Consider the following 24,722-nt stretch of genomic DNA (forward strand, 5'->3'; position numbering starts at 1 on the left):
TCCTGGGTTCAAATCCAGGCTCGGGATCTTTCTGTGTGGAGTTTGCATGTTCTCCCCGTGAATGCGTGGGTTCCCTCCGGGTACTCCGGCTTCCTCCCACCTCCAAAGACATGCACCTGGGGATAGTTTGATTGGCAACACTAAATTGGCCCTAGTGTGTGAATGTGAGTGTGAATGTTGTCTGTCTATCTGTGTTGGCTCTGCGATGACGTAGCGACTTGTCCAGGGTGTACCCCGCCTTCCGCCCGATTGTAGCTGAGATAGGCGCCAGCGCCCCCCGCGACCCCGAAAGGGAATAAGCGGTAGAGAATGGATGGATGCTCTTTACATTGCAGCACAGATAGGCTCCGGCACCCTCTGCAACCCCGAAAGGGGCGAACGGTAGAAAATGAAGGGTTGGACCTCCCACACAAAGTGGATGTTTTGTTCAGATAACTTAGTGACCGACTGACCAACTCATAAACCCCTTCCTTCACATCTTCCAAATTTAATACAGACAATTAACAAGTTCCCTTAAACATGGCAGACATTAGTGTGGAATACTAAATCATCATTTAAGAGACTGACCTGCCCTCTGCTGACAGTCATGCCCTGGGACCGGCCAAAGGAAGCAAGCTTAGGCTTGCTCTTGGACTTTTGTTTCCCATTCAAGTCACTGATGAGGATCTTGGGAGGTACAAGGCCTTGAGAAGCTATAATCCCATAGTTCTCCATTTGGGCTTCCTGTCTAATAACCAAACATAACAAAGATTGGTCTAATATCACATGCTACTTTTATAAGTATACAGTTGCACTTGAAATAATTCTGCCACCACTGTATGTTTCAATAGATTGCTAATTAAAAAACACATTTTACATAAATATTCTATTCCATTTAAACCGATTTACCAAAGAGCTGTTAAATGGACTACAAGACCATTTACAAGAAGCTTGGTAAGAAACATTTTCTTTGTATTTTTGATTTGTTCCAAAATATGGCAAGTTTAGAAACCTGAGTGTTGGATCATTTTGAGTGCAAATGTATTTTTTTGTATTTACTTGGTCTTAATCTTTTGCAGTCGTGTTTGTCTGAGTTGCCTGACGAATTCGGCGTAAGTCTGTTTATGTTTCTGTCTTTGCTCCGTCTCCTGCCAAGTAAAGCTGTAGTCAGGATCCACAAAGCTATACCGGTGTACTCCAGTGAAGATGGTCCTGTAAACACAGGATGTTACCTCGGTGTAACTTTTGAGGTATGTGTTCCTAACACTACCTGTATTGCGTGTGTGGTGAGGATGGTCGGACACTGCTGGATCGGTCATTCGGCAGAGCCACATAAACTTCACCATCTGGTTTTGGACCCTTTCTGTGATGCATGTGGAAATTGGTCTTGCAGGCGTTGAGCACTGCAGCACGCACCATCCCATAGCAGCGGGGCAACTCAGAAGATGGAACGCGAGGACGGGATCCGCTCGGATTGGTCACTTGTGGTGTAATACCTGAAATAGTAGCCAATAATTAAGTTTTCATTGACATAAAATATAAATAGTGTACATTACAGAAATTACTTTATTAAATACCTAGAAAAGTACTAAGAGAATGCACACCTCCAGCAGGCCGTATCTACCGATAGTAAAGAATCCTTTAAGAATCCAGAATAAAGACGGTGATTTTGCACCCCCAAAATCTAATCACTTGATCCAATTCCCATTTCTGACATGCCCTGAAAGTTTAATCATAATCCACCCATAAAGTTTTGTGTTATATTGCTAACTAATTAACAGAGAAACAAACCTCAGCAAATCAAAGGATAAATTAAATAGGCACGTCTGTGCATGTTTTTTTGTTTGTTTGTTTTGCAAGAGAGTTCATTCTTTGCACAGGTATCAACATTTGGGCATGTTTGTGCCATAAAAGAGTGGAATTAGTGAACCTTCGTCAGATATTCACTGTCTTTTTCTCTTTGGGTGTAGCATGAACACGAAAAAGTTCAGCCTCCTAATGTAAACGTAAGGTAACGTAAAATAAATTATCCGGATCACCCCCAAAATCTAATCACTTGTTCCCGATCGAATTTAACTTTTTCTGTCAGTTTCATCATTACAGCCCGCGGGAAGTATAATTTTTTTTTTTCTTATTTGTACTTTCTAATCTATTTTATACCGCTTGTTACTCTCGGGGTCTCCTAGTGGCTCAGGCAAATCATAATGTCAAAAAATGCATTTTCCCATCGATAACATCATATCATCGCGGCAAATGCACACTCTTTAGTCATTTAGTATCGAGGAGTATATATATACACATTTACATCCATCCATCCATCCATCCATCCATCCATTTTCTACCGCTTATTCCCTTTTGGGGTCGCGGGGGGCGCTGGCGCCTATCTCAGCTACAATCGGGCGGAAGGCGGGGTACACCATGGACAAGTCGCCACCTCATCGCAGGGCCAACACAGATAGACAGACAACATTCACACTCACACACTAGGGCCAATTTAGTGTTGCCAATCAACCTATCCCCAGGTGCATGTCTTTGGAAGTGGGAGGAAGCCGGAGTACCCGGAGGGAACCCACGCATTCACGGGGAGAACATGCAAACTCCACACAGAAAGATCCCGAGCCTGGATTTGAACCCAGGACTGCAGGACCTTCGTATTGTGAGGCAGACGCACTAACCCCTCTGCCGTATAAATTTCCATACACACACACACACACACACACACACACACACACACACACACACACACACACACACACACACCCCCGGCCAATTTTTTTTTAACTCAATGCGGCCCCCCAAGTCAAAAAGTTTGGGGACCCCTGAACTAAACCAACCCTGGCTACTACATACTGTACACCTGATGGAAGAGTTTTTTACTTCTTAAATACAAGAAATAAATCATAACTTTAACTTTTACTTAATAAGAATTAGTTTTAATAATAAAATGTTTATTACAGACAGAATGTCATATAGAATAGTATACGTAAATTAAAGTCCTACTGAAACCCACTACTACCGACCACACAGTCTGATAGTTTATATATCAATGATGAAATATTAACATTGCAACACATGCCAATACGGCCTGTTTAGTTTACTAAATTACAATTTTAAATTTCCCGCGGAGTTTCTTGTTGAAAACGTCGTGGAATGATGACGCGTATGATGACGTGTGTTTGTGACGTTATTGGTTGGAGGGGACATTTTAGCTCAGCACCACTTAAAGCTAAAAGTCGTCTCTTTTCATCGCATAATTACACGGTATTTTGGACATCTGTATTGCTGAATCTTTTGCAATTTCTTCATTTAATAATGGAGACTATAAAGAAGAATGCTGTTGGTGGAAAGCGGTGGATTGCAGCTGCCTTTAGCACCGAGACACAGCCGGTGTTTTTTTGTTTGCTGTGAAGCTTTAACACAGAGCAGTCACGCGAATATGTTTCTTTTCGTCAACTAACATGTTTTTGGATGGGAAAATTGTGATATATATCTTACCGGAGACATCAGTGGATTATGCGTCCTCCTGCAGTAGCTGTCAAAAAAGGCAGCTGTGAGCTTGGCTCCTCGGCTTCTCTCTGAGACACTGGTGTGTTCACCGCAGCCATCAGACATTGAGTTATGTCTTTATAATCTAACTAAAACACTATTAAAACAATAAGCAGATAAGGGATCTTCCAGAATTATCCTAGTAAATGTGTCTAATTACAACTGAAACGCTCACACTGCCGCCGCCTGGAGCCGCCGCCTTTTCTTTTTTTTATTAGTGCTTCACTCTAACTTTCCTCATCCACGAATCCTTCATCCTCGCTCAAATTAATGGGGAAATTGTCGCTTTCTCGGTCCGAATTGCTCTTACTGCTGGTGGCTCACATTATAAACAATGTGAGGATATAAGGTCCCCTCACACCGGTGACGTCACGCGCACATACTTCCGGTAAAGGCAAGGCTTTTTTATTAGCGACCAAAAGTTGCTTACTTTATCGTCAATGTTCTCTACTAAATCCTTTCAGCAAAAATATGGCAATATCGCGAAATGATCAAGTATGACACATAGAATGGACCTGCTATCCCTGTTTAAATAGGAAAATTTCATTTCAGTAGGCCTTTAAACAATTAAAATATTGAATTATAACAGCCCCATGGCTCAGTGCCTTCATGTTGAAGTCATTAGCATTATGTTTTGAATATTTTCTAATTAATTAATTAATTAATTGAATTTGTTATGGGTTCTGTGTGTATTAATTATTAATGGGGTTCTATTGTTTTGTAAAAATATATGCATGTTATATGTGTATTTCTTTGTCCACAAAGAAAGCAGTAATGTTAAAATCAAGCCTCATTTTACATTCTGTCTAAAAATTCTATTTACTGTGTTTACTTGTCCAGGGTGTACCCCGCTTTCCGCCCGATTGTAGCTGAGATAGGCACCAACGCCCCCCGCGACCCAAAAGGGAATAAGCGGTAGTAAATGGATGGATGGATATATTTTACATTTCTGTCCATATTTCCGTAGTTACTTCATCACATGATGAAAACCGGAAGAGGGTGAGGTATAATGCTTAAAACACTTTGAAAAGTTAGCGCCCACTACGCATATGCGTAAAGGTTGCAAACAGCCCCTTTAATACAATCCAATATTTTCTATTACTTACCGGGATTTAATTTAGGCACAGGTGGCATCAACGCAATTTTGCCGATCGCTGATAAATGTAGATTAATGGTGTAGAAGCTGCCAAACTTGAGTTTAGCGTCATCCTCACTGGTGTTACCTCTTCGGCCAACAACATACCCCAAAACATCAAGTTTCTGGCACATTTGGAACTTTCCCTGCTGCCGTGCGTTGAAATACAAAACTACATCCTGCGGAAGCAACATAGAGAAAACACCATTTAACTACAATACTGTGCTTTAACAACAACTCCTGGTATTACCTGACACTGTCCAGGGGCGATGGTGCCGAAGGAGGGTTCGCTGCTGAAATGCGCTAACCTGCGGAATCGAAAGTTGACAGAAAGGTGTGGGCAGAGGTTCTGCAGCACACAAAGGCGTTCTGCACGATGGCCCACATTGCAGGTGGAGAAGTCAAAACTCTCTGATGGATTTGGACGCAGAGCAACAGGCAGCCCGGAGCCTGTCACTGCTAGCTCAACAATGCTGCTACCTGTCGAGAGACAAGACAAGAGAATGTTTGTGAGTCACTAAGTGTGAGAAAGTATATCCTCCTGACACCCAATGTCCTTTGCAATGGACACTTTGGCTATTTTATTTCCAAACAAATGTCTACTGCAGAGGACACGGTTTTTTACCGAAACCCTTCAGGAACTAGTCCAGATGTTGGTACCTTTGCAGAGTCTAAAGAAAATCAACACAGTTTCTGTGTTACCAACCGTAAGAATGTAAAAATGTTCCTGATAATAGTAAATACAAACCCCGTTTCCATATGAGTTGGGAAATTGTATTCGATGTAAATGTAAACGGAATACAATGATTTGCAAATCATTTTCAACCCATATTCAGTTGAATATGCTACAAAGACAACATATTTGATGTTCAAACTGATGAACTTTTTTTTTTCCGCAAATAATTATTAATTGGATGCCAGCTACACGTGACAAAGAAGTTGGGAAAGGTGGCAATAAATACTGATAAAGTTGAGGAATGCTGATCAAACACTTATTTGGAACATCCCACACGTGTGCAGGCTAATTGGGAACAGGTGGGTGCCATGATTGGGTATAAAAACAGCTTCCCAAAAAATGCTCAGTCTTTCACAAGAAAGGGGTCGCCGTTGTCGTATTTTAGGCTTCATAATGCGCCACACGTTTTCAATGGGAGACATGTCTGGTCTAAAGGCAGGCCAGTCTAGTTCCCGCACTCTTTTACTATGAAGCCACGCTGTTGTAACACGTGGCTTGGCATTGTCTTGTTGAAATAAGCAAGGGTTTATAACGTTGCTTGGATGACAACATATGTTGCTCCAAAACCTGTGTGTACCTTTCAGCATTAATGGTGCCTTCACAGATGTGTAAGTTACCCATGCCTTGGGCACTAATGCACCCCCATACCATCACACATGCTGGCTTTTCAACTTTGCGCCTATAACAATCCGGTTGGTTCTTTTCCTCTTTGTTCAGAGGACACAGTTTCCAAAAATAATTTTAAATGTGGACTCGTCAGACCACAGAACACTTTTCCACTTTGCATGAGGCCATCTTAGATGATCTCGGGCCCAGAGAAGCCGGTGGCATTTCTGGATGTTGTTGATAAATGGCTTCCGCTTTGCATAGTAGAGCTTTAACTTGCACTTACAGATGTAGCGACAAACTGTATTTAGTGACAGTGGTTTTCTGAAGTGTTCCTGAGCCCATGTGGTGATATCCTTTCGACATTGATGTCGGTTTTTGATACAGTGCCGTCTGAGGGATCGAAGGTCACGGTCATTCAATGTTGGTTTCCGGTCATGCTGCTTACGTGGAGTGATTTCTCCAGATTCTCTTAACATTTTGATGATATTATGGACTGTAGATGTTGAAATCCCTACATTTCTTGCAATTGTACTTTGAAAAACGTTGTTCTTAAACTGGTTGACTATTTGCTCACACAGTTGTGGACAAAGGGGTTTACCTCGCCCCATACTTTCTTGTGAAAGACTGAGCAATTTTTGGGAAGCTGTTTTTATACCCAATCATGGCACCCACCTGTTCCCAATTAGCCTGCACACCTTTGAGAGGTTCCAAATAAGTTTTTGATGAGCATTCCTCAACTTTATCAGTATTTACTGCCACTTTCCCAACTATTTTGTCACGTGTTGCTGGCATTAAATTCTAAAGTTAATGATTATTTGCAACAAAAAAAAAAGTTAATCACTTTGAACATCAAATATGTTGTTTTTGTAGCATATTCAACTGAATATGGGTTGAAAAAGATTTGCAAATCATTGTATTCCGTTTATATTTACATCGAACACAATTTACATACTCATATGGAAACGGGGTTTGTACAGTGGAACCTGTTCATGTCAACGCCTTTCAAATTGGCTAATTAACAATTACACGAGCGGTTGTGAACATAACCCACACCAAAATACCCTTTTGGAATGGGTCCTATTATAGATTTTTAACCAATGGTAGTTTGAAAATTTGCTGGCATTGTTTTACTTCATTTGTGCATGGATTACTTCTATTTTTGTGTTTTCATTTTTCATAGTGTCATATGTTGTACTCTAACAGAGCTGCTGTGGTAATGTATGTCTATACTACAATGACAGTAGAGTTAAATGCATGCACAAATCTTACTCACAGTGGCTAACGATCTAAAAACAATTTAAATTGTTACGTTTTGTTAGTTGCTGTGGTAAAATCCAGAATATTACTACAATGCTTTCATTTTTAAATTTACTTTGCAGTGAATAGGAAGTAAAATGTCGGTCAAATTTAAGTGTTTACAAAACCACCAAATTAATACTCTAATATGCATACCATTTGGGTGAGTGAAGCCATGTTTACTCCTAACTGAGTCAAAGTGCAGAAAAAGACAATAGTCCTGCCGGGATGCTAGGCGATCACTCTTCTTCTGACGTAATCTGAGGAAAGGAAATTAAAAAAGGTGATTTTTGTCTCCTTGCCAATGTAATGGTGAGTGTGTTTTCCCTACTCATTTTCAAGTTTACCTATGAGCAATGGGACTGAAGCGGACTGCCACAGTAGTTTTCTTATATGGTCCCAGGTGGCCTTGGTTTGGAATACACTCCAATACCGAAGATAAGATTGGGGTGACTGGACTGCAATTTTCAATTTTGGATAGCAGGGCGGCATCTGTGCTCTTGTCAAGATTTCCACCCTAAAAAGAAACATCACATTCATTTCAACTGACCCATTTCCTCACTTTGAGTAGACAGGTAAGTATTATTCAAATGTCTTACCATTCAGTTTCAGTGAGAACCCATTCATTTAGAAAAATGTATGTCATTCATCTTATGTCACCTCAGTTACGTTTATTCCTTTGTACAAAAGTTGGCTCCTACATGTACATGCATTGGTGCATAATATCCTATATTGGGCAACTAATAGGGTCCATGTGACTGTGACAACAGCCAACATGCGTCTGACATTGGCACCGATTTGTCGACTTAGGGTAAAGTTATTTATGGTTTTCAGTCTCGGCCCCAATTATCAGAGTTACCTGTCTTTACCTGTTGAAGATGTGAAGTTCACAAACAAGTGGTGTCTTTTGAACGGCTATTTTAAACAATGAGAACCGATTTGCAGTAGCGAATCGATCGTTTGCAAGATCTTGCAAAAGTGGTTTAGTTTCAATTCCGAAAGAGATCAAAATTTTTTTTGATTAGAGCAAGAACCAGTAATTAATTTTAAACTTTTTTAATTTTTCAGCCTTGAAATAATCCAATGTTTTTAAATGTATGTTTTAATGATGTTGAAATTGTTTAACATGCTAAACTTCAGCATAGTATTTTTTTTTTTGTGGATCGTTCATTGTGTTACTCAAATATTATTCATATGGTGCTGGAATGCCCATGATTTCAGCATTTCAAAGCTCCTCTTAGACCACCAATTTTTAACCTTGATATTTGTCAAATCCTGGTTACGGCCCTGGTCCAGAGGCAGGATAATATGAATATGAATAAGGGAAATATGCACATAGATAAACAGTTGGGAGAATGGGAGAATAGGACCTTAACTGATTTTATTCTTTTTTTTTGTCTTGCTTCCCTTCATATCACATGGTGTGCTTTTTTTCCCCGGGACATGACTTACGTTTTCGGTCCCAGCAGCAGACTCCTTTAGCAAGCAAACCCAGTCACATGCATCTGGCCCGTTGTTGTTTAAGACCACATGCTCCACACAAGATGTCCCAAAGTAGGCGGGTCCGAACCACAGGCAGGACAGAGATACTCCCTGTCAAATGTTGCACAGCAAGTAGATAGATAGATAGTACTTTATTGATTCCTTCAGGAGAGTTCATTCAGGAAAATTAAAAAGTATATTCACACAATGACAAAATACATAACAGTAGAGCTTGCTGTGAATAGTCGGAGATTCAATGATTCCAATTGTAGGAGTCTGATTTGACTATCAACCTCGCAGTTGAATCGCCCAACATTAAACCCCCTCCTCCCTCCAAGAGAGTTTGGGGTCTATCAGTGTGGTTTTGCCTTTTATGAGGTTAAAAAAAAAGTCGCAATTGAGATCTTTGTTTTGCTAAATTCAATAAAAGACAGTATTTGTTATTTATCCATTTAATTGAATAACTTTGGAAAAAATACCTCACAGCGGCTAGATCTGCATGAGTCCCCTTGACTAGACCGTGAACAGTACTATACATCATAACAGTTTGTTTCTCCCTTTAAAAAACAAAGCCATAGATTCAACTCATAGTTAAGTAGAGGCAAAATCTAACAAATCAGATTTGACTTATGAAAATCCTTAGTCAAAGACACATCACAGTGAACAAAAGAACTGGCTGTAGTACCTGTGTGTCCAAGATCTCAAGATGCTGGTCAACCACCTGAGCCTTAATATTGAGAGCCACAGGAGAGCAGCCTTGAAGTTTGACCCTAAAGATGCAAAATTAGAAACATATATTTATTCGAACAAGACGGTTAAGTTTGTCAATAGTGCGAGTTAGTAAATGCATCACATTGTGGTGCAGAGCCATGTAAAGGTGCATGTACATTATTAGTTTGCTAGAAACCCACAAGAATACAATGTGATGAATCTAATGATGTAACATGTCCATGTGGTTGGCTTTTAATCAACTTTGGTCGTAAATTACATCGCTTTTTTAACAAAGAAATTGCACAAATTATTACAAATTTCTAACAGCACACTTCTCATAGGGAGACGTTTCCAGTGATCTTGTCACACCTGGGTGAAGTATTGTCTGGGTTTTGTTTGGTTTCATGTTGTCTTGTCATTTCCTGTTTTATTTTGAAAGGTTAACTCTCCCTCTCGTTTCAGGTCACTTGCCCTTCCTCCTGTTTCACTGGTCTGATGTCTCTCCTGATTGCCTGATTGTGCCCACCTGTGTCACCCTCCCTCATGTGTATAAATGTCTGGTCTTCCTCTTGTCTTGTGCCAGAGTATATCGTCTCGCTACGTGCCTCCAGCCTTGTACCAAGTTTTGCTAAGTATTGCCTTGCCTTATTTATTGATTTCTTTGTTTCCTCTGAGAAAGAGTGATTTTGTTTGTTAAAGGTTTTGGTCAAGAATTTTGTGTCTAATTTCAGTGCTTTGCCTCCTTTTTTTCCCCCTCCTCTTGGAGTGCTTTAGTTTGTAGTTTTCTCAGCTTTTTATAGCGCACTTTCTGTTAAAAAGTTCTTGTCTCCTCTGCGTGAGTGATTTACCTTTTTTTTAGCTAATCATAGATTGTTGTTCTTTTGTTAGAAGATTTGTGTGTAATTTTGCTATTGCCTTTTTCCTCCCTATGGAATGATTTTCTGTTTATTGCGTTTTGCCTATGTCTTTATCATAGATTCCATAGCCGCTTTGCTTTAATCACTCTGTTCAAAGAGATTTCAAAGAAAACTTAACGCCTGTGTCAATTGTCCCCCTTCTGCACCTGAGTCCTCATTCTCACCAAGGTTTAACAGTATACTCTGGCCCGAGACAAGAGGAAGACCAGACATTTATACACATGAGGGAGGGTGACACAGGTGGGCACAATCAGGCAATCAGGAGAGACATCAGACCAGTGAAACAGGAGGAAGGGCAAGTGACCTGAAACGAGAGGGAGAGTTAACCTTTCAAAATAAAACAGGAAATGACGAGACAACATGAAACCAAACAAAACCCAGACAATACGTCACCCAGGTGTGACAAGATCACTGGAAACGTGACCCTAACATGTGAGGGTTTGTCCTGCGTTAGTTGCTGCAGATACAATAATGATAAATAGAAGTATTATTAGGATCATGTATTATTTATTACAGGATGTTAAAAAACTGTGCCATGGGGCTTTCCAGCATGCCTTGTGTTTTTGTTGATCACACCGTGAGACACAGTGGTCTGAGTTGATGACCCTACGTTATTTTCTGCTGTGTGATTGACTGTTTGCCAAACACGCATTGTTTACAAGATGAGATTAGCCTGGCTGTGGCAATTTCCTGTGTGACTCAAGATCGCCACAGTATGGGTGTGACTATCCACTTTATATGAGCAGCATTGTGGGCGGTATCCCACCTGTATAGGGCACCAAATGAGTGCTGAGCATAAAAAAACAGGGACCCGATATAGAAAGCCTCCCTAGAAGGAGCATTGTGCATGTCCCTGTGCAATAAACTAGAATGAATAACCTGCAGAAACTGTTGATATGTATCAAAAACCAAATCTTACATTAACTTCTCATCAACGTGTTTGGGTCTGTCAGCAAGTAATTCAACTTTCAGCCACTTTTTAGCACCAGCCGCTACGACTCCAGTGCAGGGTGATAGTCGGATGGAAGAATCTCCACTGTGCATCACATGGAATACACCTTCAAAACACAAACACACATGAACGGGCAAACTGGTAAAGAATATCACAGAATAAACGACAAAAAAATATTATAGCAACAGAAGTATTGTGTATGGTTCTAAGCTGTGTTTCAGCGACTGCAGAACAGGTTAAAAATACAAGAACAAAATAAAAATTATACAAATTAAATGTAAAAAAAAACTAAAAATAAAAAAAGACATGTCTGTACAGTTTTCTATGTGGTGAGGCTAACTGACATGGGTTTCACAGCCCCAAGAAAACGGCTAAATTGTGTTTTCTTTGAAGTTTCAGTTATTACAATAATACAGTAAGGAATCAAGGGAACATACACACTTTTTGTATCTCCAGCTGAATCAGAATATTAATATAAGCTTACTCTGTATTCCCACATTATGTTGACACCACCATGGCATTATGTACATGTCTCTTATTTTGTAGTAAAATTGGCAACACTACAAGTGTGTACAAACAACTGGAAGCATGTTTATGAGGAGTCATTCGGGACATTATTCACAAATACCTCTCTAACACACTACTGATATTTTTTGTCTCTCATACACGCTACTGAAATCCTCTCACACACTACTGAAATTCTCTCAAATTTCCTCACACACACACACACAACTGAAATTCTATCAATTTCAGTTGTGTGTATGAGAGGATTTCAGTTGTGCATATAAGAGAGAAACATTTCAGTAGAGTGCAGGGTTTCCCACACATTCATTTATTTGTGGCGGCCCGCTACGAAAGAATCACGACCGCCACAAATAAAAATAAAATAAAAAAAGGAAAAATTTTGATTTTTTTTTGTTTTTGTTTTGGCTTTTGCTTTGCTTGACCGCTCATAAAAGCAATGGGACTCTCACAGTCATCATTGTCACCGAGGTCCCACTGGGTGTGAGTTTTCCTTGCCCTTATGTGGGCCTACCGAGGATGTCGTAGTGGTTTGTGCAGCCCTTTGAGACACTAGTGATTTAGGGCTATATAAGTAAACATTGATTGATTGATATTTTGTTGTCTTCTTACTGTACCGAACCATGACCTCTAAACCGAGGTACGAACCGAACCGAAATTTTTGTGTATCGTTACACCCCTACTATGCACACAATAGTGTTTCTTTAAACATGTTTTATAATGGATTAGATTTATATAGCACTTTTCTAAACACTCAAAGCATTTCACAGAGAAGTGAGAACCCATCATTCATTCACACCTGGTAGTGGTAAACTACTTTCATAGCCACAACAGGCCTGGGGTAGACTGACGGCAACGTGGCTGGCAGATTGTGCCTGCAGCCCCTCCGACCAACACCTATCATTCATCATTCATTCACCAGTGTGAACAGCACTGGGGGAAAGGGTGAAGTGTCCTGCCCAAGGACACAACGGCAGCGATTTGGATGGTAAGACACGGGGAGCGAACCTGCAACCCTCAGGTTTCTGGCACGGCGCTCTACCCACCGTGCTATGCAGTGTGGTACGCCAGCTGCACTGAAGCAGACAAACAGGCGATTCCCACAACCGCACCTTGAGTTGGAGTCTTTAATCTCGTTATATGCACATATAATGACAATAAAGTCTATTCTATTCTATTCCGCCCTCAAATGTGTACCACTTGGTCTGTGGTATACTTTATATACCAATAGGTCAGGGCTCCAATGAGTTTTTACTGTCCCCAAAGATGACGTAAAAATTAAGAAAGTGGGGAACTCTATCTACCACCAAAATAGTTTATATTAAGAGATCATTTACCTGATGATGAGCCTTTATTGGTAATAGGAAGACGTCTGCTATTCATCTGGCCGCTGGCAGAAACGAAGCCAAAGTCTAATTTCAAATCCATGGATAGAGCGCAACCCCTTGGATAACTACATGAAAACAAAAAAGGACATGTCCACAAACAATGTATATTATTTGGAAAAATTAGATGCCTTCTTACACACGAAGAGGCACTTCGATGGTTTGTGTCACGTCTATGTGAATGTTAATACAGTCTCTGATCTCCTCTTCTTCCTGCGGGGTGAACTCCAGCACGCCACTCACAGACAAACCTGGAGCTACGTTTTTAGCAGATCTGGGTGCTGAGAATTTAAATATCTGCAAGAAAGCACGAAGAGAAAGAAACACAGGAATGTAATCACTTATTTTGTAAATACTGTGAAATATACATAAAGATAAATACAAATTAAATAAATGAAAGTATAAATACTGGAAAGTTTTTGCACATTAATAATAGACATAATGACATAAGTATCGAATTTGCACAATTGGCCATTAGTTGTTTGCAAAAAGTGAGTAACAAACATGAAGCAAAACAAAAATGCACAAAATGATATTTTCTTACTAGGGTCGCCACCTTTCAGAACCGGAAATAAGGAACACTCCTCACGGCCGAAAGAAATTTGAGGGTTTGGCTCCGCAAAACCGTGAAATGCATAGAAACATGTGTATCCAGTATATGAAAAAACTAAATGCTTTGATTTCATTAACATTATTTCACACGTCATATTAGCCTCTGGACCCTGGCCCTGGCCCATGGGGTCACTTGGTGGTCATTAAGGAAGGGGAAGTCAAGAAAGCATTTAGTTATATTAACAATGAACATAGCTAAAGTGCTGTAAATTAAACAAAGATTTGCAGTTTAACGCGCAAAAAAAATACATGAAACACTTGAACTTGTGTAGACATGTTTAGATAAATTATTAAATCCATGTATTGTAACTAGCCTGTACATGAGCATATAGGCCTGGCCTCCTGTATTCTATACATATAAGAGCTGTAAATTAAACAAAGCTTGTCTGGGGACACCTTTACTGAAAGAGGACAACACTTAAATGAAATGTAAGTATATAAAATGCTGTAAATGTAACGATAGGGGACACTTTTACTTTAAGAGGAAAGAAATTAAACACTTGTGTGTAGACTAAACTAGGCATACATACATACACATATATATATATATATACACACACACACACACACACACATACAGTGGGGCAAAAAAGTATTTAGTCAGCCACCGATTGTGCAAGTTCTCCCACTTAAAATGATGACAGAGGTCTGTAATTTTCATCATAGGTACACTTCAACTGTGAGAGACAGAATGTGAAAAGAAAAATCCAGGAATTCACATTGTAGGAATTTTAAAGAATTTATTTGTAAATTATGGTGGAAAATAAGTATTTGGTCAACCATTCAAAGCTCTCACTGATGGAAGGAGGTTTTGGCTCAAAATCTCACAATACATGGCCCCATTCATTCTTTCCTTAACATGGATCAATCGTCCTGTCCCCTTAGCAGAAAAACAGCCCCAAAGCATGAAGTTTCCCCCCCCCATGCTTCACAGTAGGTGTGGTGTTTTTGGGATGCAACTCAGTATTCTTCTTCCTCCAAACACGACAAGTCTCTACGCTGCTGATCCGCCTCCGCTTGAGATGGTTTCCTGTGGACGGGACTCTCGCTGCTGTCTTGGATCCGCTTGAACTGAACTCTCGCGGCTGTGTTGGAGCCACTATGGATTGAACTTTCACAGTATCATGTTAGACCCGCTCGACATCCATTGCTTTCGGTCCCCTAGAGGGGGGGGGTTGCCCACATCTGAGGTCCTCTCCAAGGTTTCTCATAGTCAGCATTGTCACTGGCGTCCCACTGGATGTGAATTCTCCCTGCCCACTGGGTGTGAGTTTTTCTTGCCCTTTTGTGGGTTCTTCCGAGGATGTTGTAGTCGTAATGATTTGTGCAGTCCTTTGAGACATTTGTGATTTGGGGCTATATAAATAAACATTGATTGATTGATACCAAAATGGATACATGGATGATACAGCACAGGATTGGGAGGATGTCATGTGGTCAGATGAAACCAAAATAGAACTTTTCGGTAATTTTTGGTAACTTTTTGGCAACAAATTGGAAGTTGCTGGCAGTCTTCAAAGTACCCCAAAGCTGCCACAAATGATTGGAGGATGCGGGAAGAACTGTGGATTACATCGGACTGTCTACCCCGCAGTTTTTGAGGACCAGTCATGGACAAATTTAGAGTGAAAAGCAAATTTTATTTTCACTCGCATACAAATAATCTTAACTTGGATTTTTTTCCCTGGCTTCGAGACTCTCCTGAAGATCACTGCAGGAAGACACAACAAACTCTCTTTTTTGTCTCTCATGGACACACACCTGTTGTTGTGAACTTTGGACTAGCGACGGCAAATACATCAAGGCCACGGAACAGAGACACACTATGGCAGGGGTAGGGAACCTATGGCTCTAGAGCCAGATGTGGCTCTTTTGATGACTGCATCTGGCTCTCAGATAAATCTTAGCTGACATTGCTTAACACGATAAGTAATGAATAATCACGATGTTAAAAATAACGTTCAAAATATAAAACATTCTCGTGCATTTTAATCCATCCATCCGTTTTTCTACCGCACCTGTTCAAGAAATAACAATGTTATTCAAAAGAATTAATATACTCTAAAAATGTTGGTCTTACCGAAAAAATGCACGCATTTGGTTGGATTCAGTGTTAAAAAATATGATATGGCTCTCACGGATATACATTTTAAAGTATTTGGCTTTCATGGCTCTATCAGCCAAAAAGGTTCCCGACCCCTGCACTATGGGCTTATACACACACACACACCCCATCCATCGATTTTCTACCGCTTATTCCCTTTTGGGGTCGCGGGGGGCGCTGGCGCCTATCTCAGCTACAATCGGGCGGAAGGCGGGGTACACCCTGGACAAGTCGCCACCTCATCGCAGGGCCAACACAGACAGACAACATTCACACTCACATTCAAACACTAGTGCCAATTTAGTGTTGCCAATCAACCTATCCCCAGGTGCATGTCTTTGGAAGTGGGAGGAAGCCGGAGTACCCGGAGGGAACCCACGCATTCACGGGGAGAACATGCAAACTCCACACAGGAAGATCCCGAGCCTGGATTTGAACCCAGGACTGAAGGAACTTTGTATTGTGAGGCAGACACACTAACCCCTCTTCCACCGTGAAGCCCACACACACACACACATCTACAAAAAAAAAATATACGCCACACATACACCCCCGTCCCCCAATCCGACGCCCTCGACGCAATCCCGTAGGGTGATGAATGGATGGTCAGCGCCTGAGAGCTGCGGCCTACCACCATGACCTTGAACTACCTTCCCTCTGTTGCTAGATATCTCGAGATGTATGTTAAAATATGTATATGTGCTTTGCTATGGAGGTTTTTTCTCACTCCGAACTGGCCCCCCTTAGGAGCCCAGTCTAGATTGTATTTTTTTACTCATCCTTCCCCAGCGTTTACTTTTTTACCATCTTTTACGACCCATCAGCGTTCTTGTTCTGTAACCCTGTACACCATGGGAACCAAATTTGGCCCGCCGTGTAATTTCATTTGGCCCTTGAGGCAATATCAAATTATCATTAGAGCTGGCCCGCAGGTATTATACAGAGGCGGTGCCGGTGTAACACCGCTTATACTCATACTTGCCAACCCTCCTGATTTTCCCGGGAGACTTCCAAAGTTCAGTGCCCCTCCCGAAAATCTCCCGGGGCAACCATTCTCGCGAATTTCTCCCCGGACAACAATATTGGGGTCGTGCCTTAAAGACACTGCCTTTAGCGTTCTCCACAACCTGTCGTTACGTCTGCTTTTCCTCTATACATACAGCGTGCCGGCCAAGTCACATAGTATATGCGGCTTGTGTACACACACACAAGTGAATGCAATGCATATTTCATCAATAGCCACCCGTACAGGTCACACTGAGGGTGGCCGTATAAACAACTTTAACACTGTTACAAATATGCGCCACACTGTGCACCCACACCAAACAAGAATGACAAACACATTTCGGGAGAACAACCGCACCGAAACACAACAGAACAAATACAGAGAACCCCTTGTGCCACTAACTCTTCCGGGACGCTACAATATACACCCCTGCTACCACCAAACCCCGCCACACCCCAACTCCGACCACCTCACTGTTATTTTATTTTCAAATGTATTAGCTTGTGGAAAAAGTTAATGTTGATATCTACCTCAGAAGGCTGCAAATAGAAAAGAGGCATTACATTTTTTATTTAATTTTTATTTCTGTTATGTTTTTTGAAAGTTGATTTTGCACTATTAAGTGGTATAAGCGTTGTTAAAGCAAATCAGTGTAGCAAACTGAGCAATAATTAACGTTTTATTCATGCACTCTCTCTTGCTACTTCAAGGCTTGAAGGTTTGATTCATTCCTTATTGTTATTTTACTTTCAAATTCATTATTGGCCTGTGGAAAAAGTTTATTTTGATATTTACCCCAAAAGGCTGCAAATAGAAAAAAGTCATACAATTTGGATTTAAATTTAATTTGATATGGCATTGATATTTGGGCTTTTATTTTATTTTATTTTATTTGGGCTTCACGGTGGAAGAGGGGTTAGTGCGTCTGCCTCACAATACAAAGTTCCTTCAGTCCTGGGTTCAAATCCAGGCTCGGGATCTTCCTGTGTGGAGTTTGCATGTTCTCCCCGTGAATGCGTGGGTTCCCTCCGGGTACTCCGGCTTCCTCCCACTTCCAAAGACATGCACCTGGGGATAGGTTGATTGGCAACACTAAATTGGCACTAGTGTTTGAATGTGAGTGTGAATGTTGTCTGTCTGTGTTGGCCCTGCGATGAGGTGGCGACTTGTCCAGGGTGTACCCCGCCTTCCGCCCGATTGTAGCTGAGATAGGCGCCAGCGCCCCCCGCGACCCCAAAAGGGAATAAGCGGTAGAAAATCGATGGATGGATGGATGGATTTTGCACTATTAAGTTGTATAAGCGTTGTTAAAGCAAATCAGTGTAGCAAACTGAGCAATAATTAATGTTTTATTCATGCATTCTCTCTTGCTACTTCAAGGCTTGAAGGTTTGATTCATTCCTTATTGTTATTTTACTTTCAAATTCATTATTGGCCTGTGGAAAAAGTTTATTTTGATATTTACCCCAAAAGGCTGCAAATAGAAAAGAGTCATACAATTTGGATTTAAATTTAATTTGATATGCCATTGATATTTGGGATTTGATTTGATTTGATTTGATTTTATATTTTATTTTATTTTATTTTATTTGGGCTTCACGGTGGCAGAGGGGTTAGTGCGTCTGCCTCACAATACGAAGGTCCTGCAGTCCTGGTTTCAAATCCAGGCTCGGGATCTTTCTGTGTGGAGTTTGCATGTTCTCCCCGTGAATGCGTGGGTTCCCACCAGGTACTCCGGCTTCCTCCAACTTCTAAAGACATGCACCTGGGGATAGGTTGATTGGCAACACTAAATTGGCCCTAGTGTGTGAATGTGAGTGTGAATGTTGTCAGTCTATCTGTGTTGGCCCTGCGATGAGATAGCGACTTGTCCAGGGTGTACCCCGCCTTCCGCCCGATTCTAGCTGAGATAGGCGCCAACGCCCCCCGCGACCCCAAAAGGGAATAAGCGGTAGAAAATGAATGGATGGATGGATATTTTTTAATTATTATTATTTGAAACTTGATTTTGTATGTCACTATAAAGTTCTATAAGCCTTGCTTGTTCAATATTCAATGCAACACTTGTTTGGCTCCCTATTAAAAGGTTAATTTGTTCAACCTTGGCCCGCGGCTTTTTTCAGTTTTAAATGTTGGCCCACTCTGTATTTGAGTTTGACACCCCTGCTGTACACTGTTTGTTTGTTTAATCTTGAACAGGTTTGTGCTGAAAACTAAGTTTTGTTCTACTTGTTGCAATGACAATAAAGGCCTACAATGTTTCAATGTCCATTTCTCTGTTGATGACTGAAGTACTGATATCAGCCAAAGCTCTTCAACCCACCACCCGGATTGTAAATAATGTAAATAATTCAATGTACATACTATGATGATTAACCTGTGTGATGACTGTATTATGCTGATAGTATATATTTGTACCATGAATTAATTAACGTGGACCCCGACTTAAACAAGTTGAAAAACTTATTCGGGTGTTTATCATTTCGTGGTCAATTGTACGGAATATGTACTGAATTGTGTAATCTACTAATAAAAGTATCAATCAATCAATCCAAAATAGTCATACAGAAAAAAAAACAAGTTGAAAACAATATAGCATTCTTTACCTTTCGCTTGGGCCTTTCAAACCATATTTCCCTCATTGCTTTGCCAGCATTAGTGGCCATGACGGTGGTCTTGTAAACTTTGCCCACCTGCACGTCTTTGAATTCCACGAAGGGCGGGTGAACTTGAACACAATTATCGGCCATGGTTGGCACCTGTAACGCGTGTTCACGTCGAATTGGCAACGCGCTATCTATTGAGTCTTTTCCACCGAGTTGCCGTCCCAAGTTGCTTCCGTCGCCATTGCCAGGGTAACATCAATGACGTCACTGATCGAATGGTTACACGAGGACGCACCGTTTTAAATGTTTTAAAGCGAGTTACGCGGTGGTACGTAGCATTTGACGTTTACAAATGTTTAGCAAGGACGTCAGGACGCCTGTTTCTTGTTGTAAAAGTATACTTCTGCTGAGTTAAACATAACTTCCAGCAGCACTGGGGGGCGGAGGGGGTTGTCGCTACACTTGTTGTCATGGCGACCTTACCCATAAAAACCCAGATCGAATTCCGAGATCAATTAATGTTTATTTATATGGCTCTAAATCACCAGTGTCTCAAAGGGCTGCACAAACCACAACCACATCCTCCATAGAGCCCACATAAGGGCAAGGAAAAACACTGGTGACAGTGACGATGATGACTATGTATGAGAAACCTTGGAGAGGACCGCATATGTGGGCAACCCCCCTCCCCTAGGGCAGTGGTCCCCAACCACCGGGCCGCACCGGGCCGTGGCCCGATTGGTACCGTGCCGCAGGAGAATTTTTATTCATTTTTATTTTTAAAAAAATCCTTTTAATTTTTAAATCAACATAAGAAACACAATATACACTTACAATTAGTGCACCAACCACAAAAACTTCCCTTTTTTATGACAAAAACGTCCTTTTTTCATGACAAAGATGAGACTTAAATGTTTCTACTGACATAGCATCTCAAACTGTTACCGGGAGGGCATTCCAGAGTACTGGAGCCCGAATGGAAACGCTCTATAGCCCGCAGACTTTTTTTGGGCTCTGGGAATCACTAATAAGCCGGAGTCCTTTGAACGCAGATTTCTTGCCGGGACATATGGTACAATACAATCGGCAAGATAGGCTGGAGCTAGACCGTGTAGTATTTTATACGTAAGTAGTAAAACCTTAAAGTCACATCTTAAGTGCACAGGAAGCCAGTGCAGGTGAGCCAGTACAGGCGTAATGTGATCAAACTTTCTTGTTCTTGTATATTCGTACACAAGGCAATTCAAAGTGCTTATGTCTTCTGCCTGGAAAGTTTGTGTTTAGTTATAGTGTTAAATTGTTTGTATAAGTACTTTGTGAGCACATTTTCTATACACTATGGACTGGACTCTCATTATTATGTTAGATCTACTATGGACTGGACTTTCATAATATTATGTTAGAACCACTCGACGTCCATTGCATCCGGTCTCCCCTGGGGGTCCTGCGGTTCTCTCCAAGGTTTCTCATAGTCGTTCACATTGACATCCCACTGGGTCGTGAGTTTTTCCTTGCCCTTATGAGGATGTCGTTGTGGCTTGTGCAGCCCTTTGAGACACTGGTGATTTAGGGCTATATAAATAACATTGATTGATTGTTCTTGTCAAAAGTCTAGCAGCCGCATTTTGTACCAACTGTAATCTTTTAATGCTAGACCCGAAAATAAGACATTACAGTAATCGAGACGAGGCGTAACAAACACATGGATAATGATCTCGGCGTCACTAGTGGACAAAATGGAGCGAACAGTAATTTAAACTAATTCAACTAAGTATACCGTATTTATCAGCAGTTTTGGTCTTGGGACGCAATATGTCACGTCTCGCTTTCCGTAGTTATTCTAAATATATTGGTCAGGTCAAAGTGTAACACGAGGGAAAAAAAATAGGAAAAGCAGTACAATTATAAAATTCAACAGAGAAAATAAAATTTGTTTAAAATGACATCAAATTGAATAAGGCTCCAGGCGAGCCCGAGAGGGACAAGTGGTCGTAAATTGATAGAAGGATAGACAAAACAAGCTTTTGGAAATGAACAAACTCCTTCACCTGACAGGCGGCCATCTTGTGGTGGGCGGGTTTGATTGATTGATTGATTGAAACCTTTATTAGTAGATTGCACAGTTCAGTACATATTCCGTACAATTGACCACTAAATGGTAACACCCGAATAGGTTTTTCAACTTGTTTAAGTCGGGGTCCACGTTAATCAATTCATGGTAAGGTATCAATATCGAATAAATACTTTGGTGGTGACATCGAACTATTCAGGACGCGTCATTTTTTTTCAAAACTATTTCTGTTGTGTTGTTCATATCGTTACTATTATAATTTGTATTTTATTTCACTGTATGTTATTTTAGTATATTGATTAATTTGTATGGTGTGGCATTTACCTAAAAACGCAGGAAATTAGCAGGCCCGAGTAGACAGACAGACTTTACAAAGCCAGGTAATACAAACCCTATTTCCATATGAGTTGAGAAATTGTGTTAAATGTAAATATAAACGGAATACAATGATTTGCAAATCCTTTTCAACACATATTCGGTTGAATATGCTACAAAGACAAGATATTTGATGTTCAAACTCATAAACTTTGTTCTTTTGCAAATAATAATTAACTTTGAATTTCATGGCTGCAACACATGCCAAAGTAGTTGGGAAAGGGCATGTTCACCACTGTGTTACATCACCTTTTCTTTTAACAACACTCAATAAACGTTTGGGAACTGAGGAAACTAATTGTTGAAGCTTTGAAAGTGGAATTATTTCCCATTCTTGTTTTATGTAGAGCTTCAGTCGTTCAACAGTCCGGGGTTTACGCTGTCCTATTTTACGCTTCATAATGCACCACACATTTTCCATGGGAGACAGGTCTGGACTGCAGGCGGGCCAGGAAAGTACCTGCACTCTTTTACTACGAAACCACCCTGTTGTAACACGTGGCTTGGCATTATCTTGCTGAAATAAGCAGGGGCGTCCATGATTACATTGCTTGGATGACAACATAAGTTGCTCCATAACCTGTATGGACCATTCAGCATTAATGGTGCCTTCACAGATGTGTAAGTTACCCATGCCTTGGGCACTAATACACCCCCATACCATCACAGATGTTGGCTTTTGAACTTTTCGCCTATAATAATCCGGATGGTGGTTTTCCTCTTTGTTCCGGAGGACACCATGTCCACAGTTTCCAATTATAATTTGAAATGTGGACTCGTCAGACCACAGAACACTTTTCCACTTTGCATCAGTCCATCTTAGATGAGCTCGGGCCCAGCGAAGCTGGCAGCGTTTCTGGGTGTTGCTTTGCATAGCAGAGTTTTAACTTGCACTTACAGATGTAGCAACTAACTGTAGTTACTGACATTGTTTTTATGAAATTTCCCTGAGCCCATGTGGTGATATCCTTTACACACCGATGTCAGTTTTTGATGCAGTACCGCCTGAGAGATCAAATGTCCGTAATATCATCGCTTACGTGCAGGGATTTAACCAGATTCTCTGAACCTTATGATGATTTTACGGACTGTAGATGGTAAAATCCCTAAATTCCTTGCAATAGCTCGTTGAGAAATGTTGTTCTAAAACTGTTCGACAATTTGCTTACAAATTGGTGACCCTCGCCCCATCCTTGTTTGTGAATTACTTAGCGTTTCATGGAAGCTGCTTTTATACCCAATCATGGCACCCACCTGTTCCCAATTACCCTGCATACCTGTGGGATGTTCTAAATAAGTGTTTGATGAGCATTCCTCAACTTTATCAGTATTTATTGCCACCTTTCCCAACTTCTTTGTCACGTGTTGCTGGCATCAAATTCTAAAGTTAATGATTATTTGCAAAAAAAAAAAAATGTTTAATGGTTTGAAAATCAAATATGTTGTCTTTGTAGCATATTCAACTGAATATGGGTTGAAAATGATTTGCAAATCATTGTATTCCGTTTATATTTACATCTAACACAATTTCCCAACTCATATGGAAACGGGCCCTGCGATAAGGTGGCGACTTGTCCAGGGTGTACACCGCCTTCCGCCCAATTGTAGCTGAGATAGGCGCCAGCGCCCCCCGCGACCCCAAAAGGGAATAAGCGGTAGAAAATGGATGGATGGATATGGAAACGGGGTTTGTACACAACATCCAGAGAGTATTCACAGTGCTTAATGTTTTCCCACATTTGGTTACGTTATAGCCTGATCCCAAAATGAAATAAATTCATTTTTGTCCTCAAATGCCCCTTGATAACTTGAAAATGTTTTATAAAACTATACATATTTATTGTGATTTTTTTTTTTTTTACAAATCACACATACTTACTTGAGGATTCCCAAGCAATTGTACACTACTTTGTTGATGTACCGTTGGCCGCAATTACAGCTTGGAGTATTTTTTAATACAACGCCTCCAACTTGGCACATCTATCTTTCAGCAGTTTCACTCATTTTTCTTTGCAGCACTTCTCAAGCTTCACAGGTTGGATGGGGAGCATTGGTTTTACATCCAGGATGTCTCTGTACATTGCAGCATTCATCTTTCTTTCAATCCTGACTGGTGTCCCAGTTCTTGCCGCTGAAAAACATGCCCACAGTATGATGCTGTCATCACCATGCTTCACTGTAGGGATGGTATTGGCCTGGTGATGAGTGGTTCCTGGTTTCCTCCAAACAAGTTTCCTGACATTCACGCCAAAGAGTTTATTCCTTGTGTCTTCAGACCAGGGAATTGATTCTCTTCGCCTGAGAGTCTTTTAGGTGCATTTTGACAAAAAATGTTTTACGAAAAAAATGGTTTCAGTCTTGCCACTTTACCATACCGGCCTGATGGGTGGTTTACTGCAGAGATTGTTTATCTTCTGGAAGGTTTTCCTCTCTCCACAGAGGAATGCTGTAGGTCTGTTAGAGTGACCATCAAGTTCTTGGTCACTTCCCTGACTAGACCAAAATGAACGCAGCAATATACAGAGACATCTTGAATAAAAACCAACATCTCCCATCCAATCTGATGGCGCTTGAGCGGTGCTGCAAAGAGGAATGGGCAAAACTGCCCAAAAGATAGGTGTGCCAAGCTGGTGGCACCGCATTCAAAAAGACTTGAGGTTGTAATTGCTGCCAAAAAT

The 24,722-nt window shown here is 40.9% G+C and overlaps 1 protein-coding gene across 1 annotated transcript in view; it reads right to left on the bottom strand.

Moving 5' to 3' along the window:
• Positions 1-20,009, bottom strand: part of LOC133554616 (cilia- and flagella-associated protein 47-like) — a 163,171-nt gene extending 143,162 nt beyond the window's left edge. Inside the window, exons 1-13 of the mRNA XM_061903567.1 lie at positions 19,599-20,009; positions 13,410-13,567; positions 13,223-13,338; positions 11,331-11,469; positions 9,469-9,553; positions 8,754-8,894; positions 7,649-7,818; positions 7,458-7,561; positions 4,911-5,140; positions 4,632-4,839; positions 1,250-1,475; positions 1,039-1,191; positions 568-727 (exon numbers count right to left, since the gene is read on the bottom strand). Of these exons, the coding sequence (XP_061759551.1) occupies positions 568-727; positions 1,039-1,191; positions 1,250-1,475; positions 4,632-4,839; positions 4,911-5,140; positions 7,458-7,561; positions 7,649-7,818; positions 8,754-8,894; positions 9,469-9,553; positions 11,331-11,469; positions 13,223-13,338; positions 13,410-13,567; positions 19,599-19,742 (2,034 nt within the window). The 5' untranslated portion in view covers positions 19,743-20,009. The remainder of the gene's footprint in view (positions 1-567; positions 728-1,038; positions 1,192-1,249; positions 1,476-4,631; positions 4,840-4,910; positions 5,141-7,457; positions 7,562-7,648; positions 7,819-8,753; positions 8,895-9,468; positions 9,554-11,330; positions 11,470-13,222; positions 13,339-13,409; positions 13,568-19,598) is intronic.
• Positions 20,010-24,722: the final 4,713 nt, after the last annotated feature.

The sequence above is a fragment of the Nerophis ophidion genome, linkage group LG06, assembly GCF_033978795.1.
Source record: "Nerophis ophidion isolate RoL-2023_Sa linkage group LG06, RoL_Noph_v1.0, whole genome shotgun sequence".
Classification (NCBI taxonomy): Eukaryota; Metazoa; Chordata; class Actinopteri; order Syngnathiformes; family Syngnathidae; genus Nerophis; species Nerophis ophidion.